This window comes from Protobothrops mucrosquamatus, unplaced genomic scaffold (assembly GCF_001527695.2).
Source record: "Protobothrops mucrosquamatus isolate PMUCROS unplaced genomic scaffold, P.Mucros_1.0 scaffold_294, whole genome shotgun sequence".
NCBI lineage: Eukaryota > Metazoa > Chordata > Lepidosauria > Squamata > Viperidae > Protobothrops > Protobothrops mucrosquamatus.
Genome location: NW_015386370.1, coordinates 1464476 through 1476682, shown reverse-complemented (window position 1 = coordinate 1476682; position 12207 = coordinate 1464476). Strand labels below are relative to the sequence as shown.

Sequence of the window (12207 nt, the reverse complement as noted above, 5' to 3'; positions counted from 1 at the left end):
AACAAACATGTGGTTGCATTCAGCCTCCCCAGGACCCTGTCTACGTCCTCGGGAGCAACAGAGTCAAACTCCTCCCATACAACCATCTCAAGACCTGCTTCCGTCTCCTCCCCCTGGGCCAGCCAGTCGGAGTCTAAGCCTTCTCGGATCCACGCGACTTTGTCATACAGATATTGAACAAAATCCTCGGCCCTCCCCTTCAGGGGATCCCCCCCCCCTCAATTGAAGGAGGGAGCGGGTCACCCTGAAGAGGACGGCCGGGCGATTATCTGATGACGCGATGAGTGAGGAATAGTAGTTAGTCCTAGCCACCCTCATCGCCACTAGGTAGGATCTAACATGTATCCTTACCTGTGTTCGAGCGGATTCGGTTCGGCTGGCCCTCCAACTGCTCTCTAGGCGTCTTTTCCGACGTTTCATCTCTCTCAGCTCGCCGGTAAACCAGGGAGCCAGTCGAGATCTACATCGGGTCAGAGGCCGCAAAGGCACAACTCGGTCCAATGCAGCGGCGGCAGTTGTCTCCCAAGCCGCCGCCTGATTTTCCGCCGAGTCGTGGACCAGATCCTCCGGATAAGGCCCAAGCTCCGTCAGGAACCTCTCTGGGTCCATCAGTCGCCTGGGACGGAACCATCTAGGCGGTATATTTAACGAAATATCTTAATTTGTATTGCTTGTGGTTTCTTTCTTTTTTTTCTTTTCTTTCTATGCCATCCAGAGTCACACAGTCTGAGTTGGGGAGGCAATAGAAAAGCTTTAAATCCAGTTATTTTTTCAAATTTGGCAACTTGAAGATGGGTGGACATCTGGCTGATCAGCGAACCAGGGAATTCTGGGTGGCGGGCTGGTGAATTCTGGAAGTTGACGTCCACATATTCTAAAGTTACCAAGTTTGAGAAACAGTGTTTCAATCAATCAATCCATCCATCCATCATCAATCCTCTTATACAGGTAGTCCTCAACTCCCAAATGACCCCAGGATGCTGCAACCATCACAAATACATCATCCATCCATCCATCCATCCATCCATCCATCCATCCATCCATCTACAAAATTTATTCAACTTCCAAGACCGAGTGGCTGTGGTTGCCGGCGCCTCGGCATAGTCAGCTGACGCCATCGCTGACTATAGGGGGCGAAACCTTGGCCCCCTCGGAGAGGGCGCGCAACTTGGGAGTCCTCCTGGATTCACGGCTGGCACTGGATGACCATCTGTCGGCCGTGACCAGGGGGGCGTTTTATCAGGTTCGCCTGATCCACCANTTGTCCGTGACCACTGCATGCCACCTCTCAGGGTTCCACACCCCATCCTCGAGGTAGGCCCTCGAGATGTTCCTGGGCCAGGCCTGCGCGAGGGGTGAGTCGCGCAGGGCCAGCAGGGCCGTCTTAGTGTACATAGTCCGATCAAGGAGTCCGTGGCGCAGAGGGGAGGGTGTTGTTTAATCCCCTCAGGTCTTTCAAAGCAGGGCCAAACGGAGACAAGAAACAGGCCACAAGAGATGGTCCACAAATCCTCTAACCGGGTCCTCTAGGCCGGGGCGGGCCAAGTCCAAATCCAGGCCCCCCACTCCTCACCCGGCTGAGGCCGCTGAAAAGGCCGCAGAGATCACCGGCGCTGCTGGGGAGGCTCCAAAACCGCCGGAAAGGTCTCCAACAAGGCCTCCAAGCCATTGAAACCAGGACGGCCGTAAAGGCCCTCGGATAGGCCACCAAACAGGCCGCCCGGCCATCGCGACCGCCAGAGCTGCCACCACTGGAGGGGCCGTCGAGGCTGCTGGAAAAGCCCTCTGAAGGCCCCAGGCCGCCAGGAAGGCCGAAAACCGTCGTTGAAGGGGCCGTCTGGAGGGGCCATCGAAGCCACCCACAGAGTTCTTGGCCTGGCCGCCGCAGCCGCCGAGGAGGCCACCAAGTCCACGCGGACCACCAAAGATCGTCAAGGAGGCCCCCGAGGTTTCCAGAGGAGTCTCCGAGTCCGGGAGGGGCTGAGAGAGGCCGCCGAAGATATCTCCACGGCCAAAACGGCCGCCCAGAAGAGGCCATCCGGGCCGCCCAGGCCGCCGCATCCACCACAAATGTCTCTGCGCCCGAGTGGTCTGGGCCGAGCGGTCTGCCCTGGGCCGAGCGGTCTGTCCTGGGGGTCGCTGGAAAAGCCGCCCGCGAACCACCAGCGGGGCCGCCGAGGACGGAAGGCCGGGAGGACGGAAGGCCGGGGCCGCCGAGGACGGAAGGCCGGGAGGACGGAAGGCCGGGGCCGCCGAGGACGGAAGGCCGCCGAGGACGGAAGGCCGGGAAAGCCGAAAAGGCCGAAAAAGCGGCTACCAGGTCGGCACCACGTCCCCACGCGTCCCGTATCCAGTCCAGGGGACTTACCGGGGGAGGAATCCACATGGGGGACAGGTCTCCGGACCTCCGGGGGGCTTCCGAGCTCCCCCTCTAGCCATTTTCGGGCTCCGCGTTTTCGGAGCTATTCACCGACGTGCGCCATCTTCAGGCATGCGCAGACCATTTTATACTCTATGAGCCCACAGGAATTGGAAGAAATGCAGAAATTCCCTGTCCCATAAGTTTTGGCTGTTCGTATCTTCTTTCTTATTTGTTTGGAGGCACATACGCATTTGCTCCTCCATCTTGAATTTAAATTCCTTCTGATTCAAAATTGCTCTTTTTAGGGTCCATCTCCTTTTTTTCTTCTGTCCTTTCCATCTAATTATAACTGCATTATGGTCTGCCCATAGATTTGTGTCTATTGTGACATCCTCTATTTCCAGGTTTAGTTCTTTTGATATCCAAGCCATATCAATTCTGGACCATGATAGATGGCGACCAGAGTAGTATGTAAATTGCTTTGATTTCAGGTTTCTCTCCCTCCAACTATCCAATATATTAAATTCCTCCACCATTTTGAAGAAGGTACTGGGTAATATTCTTCTAATTCCTTTCCTTCTTGTGCCGCTTTTATAATCTAACTCTCTATCCCAGTGATGGCGAAACTTTTAGAGCCCGAGTGCCCAAACTGAAACCCAAAACCCACTTATTTATCTCCGGGTGCCAGGTGGGCATGGCCCACTGGGTGGTCATGGCTGTGGTCATGGCAGACTGGGTGGGTGTGGCCAAGGTGGGCATGGTCACCTCGATGTTGCTCATGGGGAGGGACATCTATGGGGGCTGGGCAGGGTTAGGGGAGATCCAGGGGGTCTCTGGCAGGTGGGGTGGTAGGCAGGAGGCTCATCCTGCGGGGTGAGGCGAGGCAGGGTGGAGGTCCCATTGCCGTGGGGCAAGGTGAGGCAGGGGCCGGGGCGGCTGCTGCCTGACACCATTGGCCCCTGCACACAGAGGCCAGCGAGCGCATGGGGGCTGACGGTGTCCATCAGCAGCCACAGCCTGCCGGCCCCTCAACTGGTGCATTCTGGGGCTCTGCAGCCCACTGCCAGCAGTTCAGAGAAGCTGCCTCTGAGCTGGACGGCCGGCCAATAGCTGAGGAGGCGATGCAGTGGGTCGTGCCCAGGAAAAGGAGAGCATGCGAGGCCATGAGGGATGAGATGGGGGGGGGAAACCAGCCATGCTGGGATGCATCCGGCCACATGGGAGCTCGGTGAGTTAGTGGACAGCTGGTTGAAGAGGGAAGGTTGCCATCTCCAGGGCATGGTGCGCATGCCCACAGAGAAGGCTCTAAGTGCCGCCTCTGGCACGCGTGCCATAAGTTCGCCACCACTGCTCTATCCACTATTGTATTAAAATCACCCATTAAGCAAATATTCTCATTTTCAATTTCTCCAATAGCCTTATGCAATTTTTTATAGAATTGTTTTTGTTTTTCATTTGGGGCATAAATTCCAACGAGGGTTACCTTTTTTTGATTCAGAAGAACCTTGATTATTAATATTCTACCCTCTTCGTCCTGATAAATTTGTCTTGCCAAGATTCCTTCCCTAATATACACCACTATTCCTCCTTTTTTCTGTTGTGATGATGACACGAACATAGTTCCTTGTTTGGGATAATTCAATAAGTTTTGATGTTGCCTATTTATATGTGTTTCTTGTAAAATTATTATATCCAGATGCATTTTGTTAAGCTTATTGAAAATTTTATTCCTTTTTACAGGGGAGTTTAAGCCATTAACATTTAAAGATAAAATCGCTATTTCTTCCATATCACTGCTTGTATTTCGATCTAGTCATCCTTGTTGGTTTGCTCTCTTTAGATTCTTGAAGTCTACCCTCATCGCCATTTCCATTTTCCGCTTTTTTCCCTCTCCCGGTTTCTTTTTCTATACTTTGTTTCCTTGTTTCTATCACCTGTTCTCCTGTAGCACCTTCTCTTCTCAGTTCTTTTATTTCTAACTCTTCTTCACTACAAAAATATTGCCTAAAGAATTCTTCTGTCTTATCTGTTGTATCTAACCTGTATCTTTTTTCTTGCCATGTCATCATAATGCCTTCCGGCGTCAGCCACCTGAAGTTAATATTTTGTCTTGTTAGTTTAGATGTTATGTGTTGATATGGCCTTCTTAAATCTCTTACCCTTCTAAGGGTTTGTTTAAGAACAACTAGTTGTTTTCCTCTAAATTCTATCGGATCGTCTCTAGTTCTGTATAAAATTTCATCTCTAACCGATTTTTTGACAAATCTAATATGAACTTCTTTGGGCAGATTGTGTCTTCTAGCATAATTAGTATGGATCCTATATATTTCATCCATCTCATTCACCATTTCTTCCCTCCTACTTCCTACGGTTTCCGCTAGCAAATTTGCCATCGTTTCTGGGAAGTCTTCCCCTTTCTCTTCTCTCACATTTTGGAAATGTAGATAGTGGTCTGCTTTCTCTGTTTCAAGTGAAATGACTGTTTTTTTCTAATTCTTTATTAGCCTGTAAAAGTTTTTCGTTCATTTCATCTACCCTTTTCTCCTCCTTATTCATTCTTTCTTCCATCTCTAGTAATTTCTGTTCGTTTTTTAAGATTGTTGTTGAAAGCATTCAAATTTTGCATCCATTGCCCCAATCTTTTCTTTGAGTTCTTCAGTGTCACACCTTACTTCTCCTATTTCTTTTTTCAAGTCTTCATGGTTTCTTAACATTACTTCCTGCATAGATTGTAACATCAATTCCAATTCCTTAAATGAGCTCGCTTTTTCTCGCTGCATCATCTCTTCTATTGATCTTTGCCCCGCAGGACTCAGTTTAACTGATGTTGTTTGAGTAATTTGCTTCTTTCCTATCCCAACTCTTGTTAAGTTGGGAATACTTGTCATTTTTTGGAATATTGTGAACCAGCCCTCCCACTTATATACAATCCTTGTTTTTCTTTCCAGCACACCTGAGAGGATAATTTGCCTAATTTGTGCCTCCTCTGTCCAAAATTGCCTTTATAGTAAAGTAATATTTTATATTTTCTATCTTAAATGGTGCTAAAATCGTATAAGATGTATAACAATCACACTATTAATTCACAGTAATTAATTATCTTATAAATAGTAATCAATATTATGAGTTCATTGGCAGTACAATATACAATTTAACAATTATATTTATAGATGTATTCAACAGGGTATACAAATGTAAAAGGTCTCTCCTTAATTTTAGTCACCAATTTTCTTTCTCTCTGGCACAGTTTTTCTTTTCTTTATTTTGTCTCTATGTCTATTTTCTTCTCGGCCAGTAGATGTCTCCCTTCTCCCTTTCAATGCTGTGCAGCCTTCAACACTAGTTCAAAATGTCGGCTTTCTCTGCTTCATCAGAACTTTTTATCCCTCAGTTTTTGTTCTGAATTTTTACTTGCTTCTCACGAAAAAGAAGAAGGGCTACTCTTAGATTTTATCCTTTTCAGCCCATGAAGTCCAGCTAGTTAAGGTAAAAGCCTCATTTGCCCCAACTTTTCTATCGCCACTAATCCATGGGGGGAAAAGTTCCACCTTTTTCTTTCTGGGGCTCCTTTTCTCTTCTCCCTCTTTGGAAATCCTCCAGAGCAGTTGTCCCTTCCCAGATCACTCATGCGGGGTCATTGGATATACACACCACCAGACCATCACACCATCACTCCGCTAGTTCTCCATTGCTTTCTGCACAGCTGGCTACTGTTATTTCTTTGCGGCCACCATGCTGGGCCATCTCCTTCCCCCGTCCGGCTTCTCCAAGGCTTCCCTACTTCTATCGGACCCAACCACCATCTAGGACCACTCCGCAGGATTCCTCTTCCTTCCAATCCCCCTCCGAGGGATCTAGGACTTCAAAAAGACCGCCGGGCAATGGGAAGTGGCTGTAAAAGAGGCACTCTTATCCAGAGCGCTGTCTCGGTACAGCCATTCTCCTTGGCAGCTGCGCAGACTCATTTGAAACACCCGGTGCTTCTTTTGGGGTTGATGACTGCTTTGCTGGCTCGCGGGTTGGCTCGGGCAGCAATTTCCCCTACAGTCCCCTTCCTTTGCATTGCCTCTTGGCTAAGTTGATCTTGGCTTCCTCAGCTAAGACATCCCAATCTTGCAGTCGATGAGGGTCCCCATGAGGGAGGCAGGCATCGTAGAGGTCGTAGTTTAAGCCATCTTTGAAGTGGCTAAGTAAGATGTTCTCTGGCCAGTTCAGTTTTCTGGCCAGGGTTCAGAACTCTTGGGTGTATTCCGCCACTGGCCGTCTATCTTGCTTCACTGTCTTTATCCGCTCTTGGGCTTTCCGGTCAGCCAATGGGTCTTCAAACCTGCGCCTGAGGGAGAACATGAATTGGTTGAAGTTCAGTAGCTCCGGGGCATCAGAATCGTGGAGATCTACGACTCAATCTGCTGCGATGCCGTCTAGGGCGGCTTGCACAATGCGAATTCTGGCACAATTGGTGGGGATGTCCCGGCCCTACTCCTCCATGTAGTTTAGCACCTGGGTTAGGAAGAATCCCAGGCACCGCGGCTCCACACGGAACTTCACATCCAGTGGAGGGAACTTCTGGATGGAGCATTGCCTTTTTTTCTGCTTGTGTCATCTCCCCTCTCTGCCTGCGGCTTCCATGCGACAAGGAGTGGCTGCAGCAGCAGCGACTATGGCGGGTTCGACAGTTCCTTTGGATGGGTCTGGAACCTTGGGTTCAGACTCCCCTCTCTTGCTGCACCCCAGACAGATGGTGCCTTGGTAGGGTTCGGCTTTCTCCCCCTTCATAGAGTTGAGGGCTATCTTCATCATGCCTGTTTCAGCAGTCGGTTGGAATGCCCTGAGCGGTCCTCCTCGTCCTCACTGAGATGGAGAGATCTTTCCATCTCCTCCTTCCATCCTGGTTGATGACTGCCTTGTCTGAGTGTTACCTTTCTAGCTTTCTTCTCCCAGTCGTCCTTTTTCACAACGCCCATCGACCACCTAGGCTTGTGGCATCGTTCTGTCACCACCTCTTCTTCTGAGGAGCTTGAGGATCTGGAGCTGGACTGTTCACAGAGGTCTACTTGGCGGGAGGATTCCCCCCCTGTAGCCGGTTCCTCTCTCTTTATTCCATTGTCTGACATGATTTGCTAAGTCCCCTGTAAGGGCTTTCCTTCCGAGCTGACTATTACTGCAGATCCTGTCTAATGTCAGGGCCTACTTCAAAACCTCATCCTAAGGAAACAGAACTCGTGGAAGTGGCTTCTTCCAAAAGGAACCTTTATTAGGAAAAGCTGATAGTAGGCAGGATCTGACGGTTTCCTGCTCAGATCAATAGGTTAAAAGTGTCCCAACTAAACCCCACCCCAACATTCATCTGGTCAGTTCACATGGGCCAATCCCCAGTTGTTAGGTCCATTGTGGGAAAGAGCAGATAACACAAGGGTTGCAGTGATGTTTTGTCAGCTCTTCATGCCTTCCCTTCCGAACACGGAGATAAACCAGTTGCCAGAGGCACCTTCCTTTCTTCTCCCCCCTCTTTCTAGCTGACATCAAGGGGAGAGATAGTTCACAGAGGAAGTATGCAGAAACAGCAAAGAGTTACAGTGTAGCGATAGAGGAAATCAGAGCAATAACCCACAGTGCTTTTCTCCCCTCCCCTGCAGGAGCATGCCAGAACCCAGAAGTATAGAAAGACTAGAGTATGAATTAAAGATAGAAAAGAGCCCCTGTTAGAATATGTGTTCTGACAGCAGGGCTGTCAGTGCCACTGCTGCAAGGTGAGTGGAAAAGACACCCCTCCCCCCCAAAATAAGACCTGGTGCCTCTTTTGGAGACAAAAAAAAAAATAAGGCCAGGACTTATTTTTGGAGAAACACGGTATCTATTTTTATGGTGTTACTTTAGTTGTTTTTTATTTCCTCTAAGTATAGGTCTAAAGGTTTTGTTCAGAAAATTATTTCTGGGCTACAGAATCCTAACAAAAGACCAGGTGGTTGATAGACATCACCAAAATGTTTCTGTTTTAAGCCATCATAATGGTGCAATCAAATGCTCCTTGAGTACAGGTAGTCCTTAACTTACAGCCATTCATTTAGTGACTGTTCAAAGTTACAAAAGTGATTTATGACCATTTTTCACACTTACGACCATTGCAGCATCCCCATGGTCATGTGATCAAAATTTGGATACTTAGCAACTGGTTCATATTTATGACGGTTGCAATGTCTGACAAGCAAAATCAATGGAGAAGCCAGATTCACTTAACAGCTGTGTTACTAATTTAATAACTGCATTGATTCATTTAACAACTGTGGCAAGAAAAAATCATAAAATGGGGCAAAACTCACTTAAGAACTGTCTTGCTTAATAATAGATATTTTGGGCTCAATTGTGGTTGTAAGTCGAGAATTACCTGTATTTCAGAATTATTGCCCCTCCTGTATTGCTTTCTAATTCTTTCTTGAAAATATTGCCAAAAGTTTTTAGCTTGCCATATTCTGTAGCCTCTTATAGGTTATGCATTATTAGGTCATATTATTCTCACATCCTTAGTTGTAAACCTGATACAGTATTGCTCTTCCATATTATGTACCTCCATAGGATACTGTTTTAATGTTTTTGTTTTGGATGTATTAATAATGCTGTCTATCGTACCCAGGGCTTTTTTTTTCTCATAGAACGCCCAGAACGGAGTTCCGGCACCTTTTTTGGGATGGAACCTTGTAGGGTAGGCAAGGCGAGTTGTATGACATGTGTGAGTTCCGGCACTTTTTTTTTTTTTTTTTTTTTAGAAAAAAAGCACTGATCTTACCAAAGGATTTAACCTCCTTTTTGCCTTTTACTGATAGACTAGATCACTTCCCACTCATCAGTAGCTGAGAGTCCCTAAGAATGCTCTTTTCATTTTTTATTTTTTATTTTTGCCTCTTAGGTCTTTCTCAGCACCAGAAATGGAACCTGGGTATTAAGTCGCATGTCAAAAGCTGGGTGGCCTAATGATATGGTCTTCCAAACTCGATTTCTATATTTCATTCAAAGATTTCTTCCTGTCAGCATTAGGGACAAGTTATTGGCAGAGAAATTCAATCAATGGTTTAACCATAAAAATTATGGATTGATCCCCATTAAAAGGTAATCTCTTTTACTATGCATTATATTGTATTTGCCAAAATGCTGAGCTTACAAAAGATGAAGTCTGCTAGTAAGTAAAAACTAATTTGCTATTTGCAAGACAGAGGTTTGTTGACAAATAATTTTCTTTTCCCAGTGCATTTTTAACAAATTTCCCTTCCTCAACGGAAATATATACTGTAAAATCGCTAGCTAGACTATTTGCTGATTCTTGAGCCTTTTTCCAAGGTGTTTTGTGAACTATGTTCCTGGAGAATTCTCAAATCCATATTGGGTAATATGTTGCTTATGATACACACAATTATTTTGAAGAACAGAACGTTGAACTGAACACTGGCTCTGTTACAAAAGGCATTAAAAGCAGGGTATCATTTGCACACTGATGATTAAAAGAAATGAATTTAGAAATTTTAGAACTGATCTCACAAAGAAGAGATTATACCTATAGGCCCCTGTACCAAACCTATCACCCAAGCTGATTCAGGTTGATCTGTTAACAACTAGATTGCCCATCTGCTGATTAGCCAGCCAATCAACCACTTAACTAGGGTCACTTCTCATATCTCATTTGGAGGATAATCTATGCCTAGCTATCCTGAAACATCTGAGATAAAAATAGAAGGAGGAAGAAATGGAATTTCTAGGGCAGTTGATGACAATCCAGCCTAGGATCAATATTCTGCTGTCTTCTATCTGCTATCTAATTCTACCAATTGAAGAACTAGCCAACATTCAGAAGTATTTAATATCCAGACAAGCAGTTAAGGGAGGTGGTGGAAGTAAACAGGTGTGCTGACATTTTTTTTGTCTGTGCCATGTGAGTCAATATGAATAGGCAAGTCTTTCAGAAGCAAAATAGGATAGTACTGAAAATGGGATTAGGCTAATGGGGATAGTTGAACTAACAGTGCTTCTTTCTACTTTTGTTCTTTTTAACAGTTCATTGACATACGTCATTATAAATGATGAACTGCCCAGCTGCATCCTCTGTGGTTCAGTGATTATAAAACCAAACGTGAAGAGGTTTACTGAGACTTCCGCCATATTTGAAGATGGAACTGTAGAAGAAAATATAGATGTGGTCATTTTTACTACAGGCTATGCTGCTTCATTCCTCTTCCTGGAAGAATCTGTTCGCAATGTTTGCAAAAGCAGTACATCCCTTTATAAACAAGTATTCCCTCCTCACTTGCAGAAGCCCACACTTGCCTTCATAGGTTTTATATCAGTAACAGGATCTATTCTACCAATAGTAGAACTTCAGGCTCGCTGGGTTACAAGAGTGTTTAATGGTAAGGCTAATCTATAAATAGTATATTTCAACTTTAAGTTACTTTCCAATTTAATATTAATATTAAATTTAATACTAAAACATTTTCAGTTTTTTCTGTACCCATGTGAGCTTTAAATTTTATGAAGCCCAAAATCATAGAAATCTCATTACAATGCTACATTGTAATTAAATGGCATGTTAGCTTCTAGAATGCCAGATATGCATCTGGCCTCTTTATTATAAGATCCATAAAAATACAATTAGGGAGATCTTGCAAATTTGGTGGGCTCATACCTTTCACAACTCCAGCCCTCATTTTCTGCTAATATTTAGATATTGTATTATATTGTATTATATTATATGATATGGTGATTGCTCAGTACCACAGGGTGGAAGACTGGATATCGTAAACCTCTTCTGCCCAAAACTTTTGGGTCCTCATAATCTGGTTCCATATCCTGCTGTGGTATAGTAGCTTGGAAATTTCTGGGGTTGTTGCCTATTTTCCAAGTAGCATCTAGAAAGGAGACATATTTCCATTAACATTAATATGCAAGAAAGATGGGACTCTCACATCACTCAGTGTTGTCTTTCTGGCAACTAATAGTCAAAATGTAAAAGTTGAATTTCTATAATCTCACTTCTTGGCTTTGTGGCAAAGTGAAATAGTTGCCAGACAATTAAGCCCTTTCCAATTTGAAAGATGGCTCAATCTCACAGGAGATGAATATTATTATTATTATTATTGTATTTGGATTTATATCCCGCCCTTCTCCTCGCGGACTCAGGGCGGCTGACAATCAATTAAAATACATAAATAACAATTACAAATTTAAAATTAATTAAAAGAAATATTTGAACATTGTCCAATTAAAATATAATTAAAATCCCTCTAAAAATTACCCTAGGCCAGTCCTGCAAGCTGGAATAACCAAGTCTTAAGGGCGCGGCGGAAGGAAGGGAGATCAGGGATGACCCTGATCTCTGGGGGCAGTTCATTCCAGAGGGTGGGAGCTCCCACAGAGAAGGCCCTCCCCCTTGGGGTCGCCAGCCGGCACTGTCTGGCCGACGGCACCCTGAGGAGACCNGCCAGTACCAACCAGGAGGGACACGGATCCAATAAACATGTGGTTGCATTCAGTCTCCCCAGGATCCTGTCCACGTCCTCGGGAGCCACAGAGTCAAACTCCTCCCATACAACAGTCTCAAGACCTGCCCTCGCCTCCTCCCCCGGGGCCACCCAGTCAGAGTCCAAACCCTCTCGGATCCGAGCGACTTTGTCATGCAGATATTGTGCAAATTCCTCAGCCTTCCCCACCAGGGGGTCCCCGCCCCCCCTCAATTGAAGGAGGGAGCGGGTCACCCTGAAGAGGGAGGCCGGGCGGTTATCTGATGACGCAATGAGGGTGGAGTAGTAATTAGACCTCACCACCCTCATCGCCACAAGGTAGGATCTAACATGCATCCT

General features: G+C 45.9%; 1 protein-coding gene across 1 annotated transcript in view; it reads left to right on the top strand.

The window, feature by feature from the left end:
* Positions 1–9677, top strand: part of LOC107302865 (dimethylaniline monooxygenase [N-oxide-forming] 2-like) — a 43665-nt gene extending 33988 nt beyond the window's left edge. Inside the window, exon 5 of the mRNA XM_015832024.1 lies at positions 9267–9677. Coding sequence (XP_015687510.1) covers positions 9267–9470 — 204 coding nt within the window. The 3' untranslated portion in view covers positions 9471–9677. The remainder of the gene's footprint in view (positions 1–9266) is intronic.
* Positions 9678–12207: the final 2530 nt, after the last annotated feature.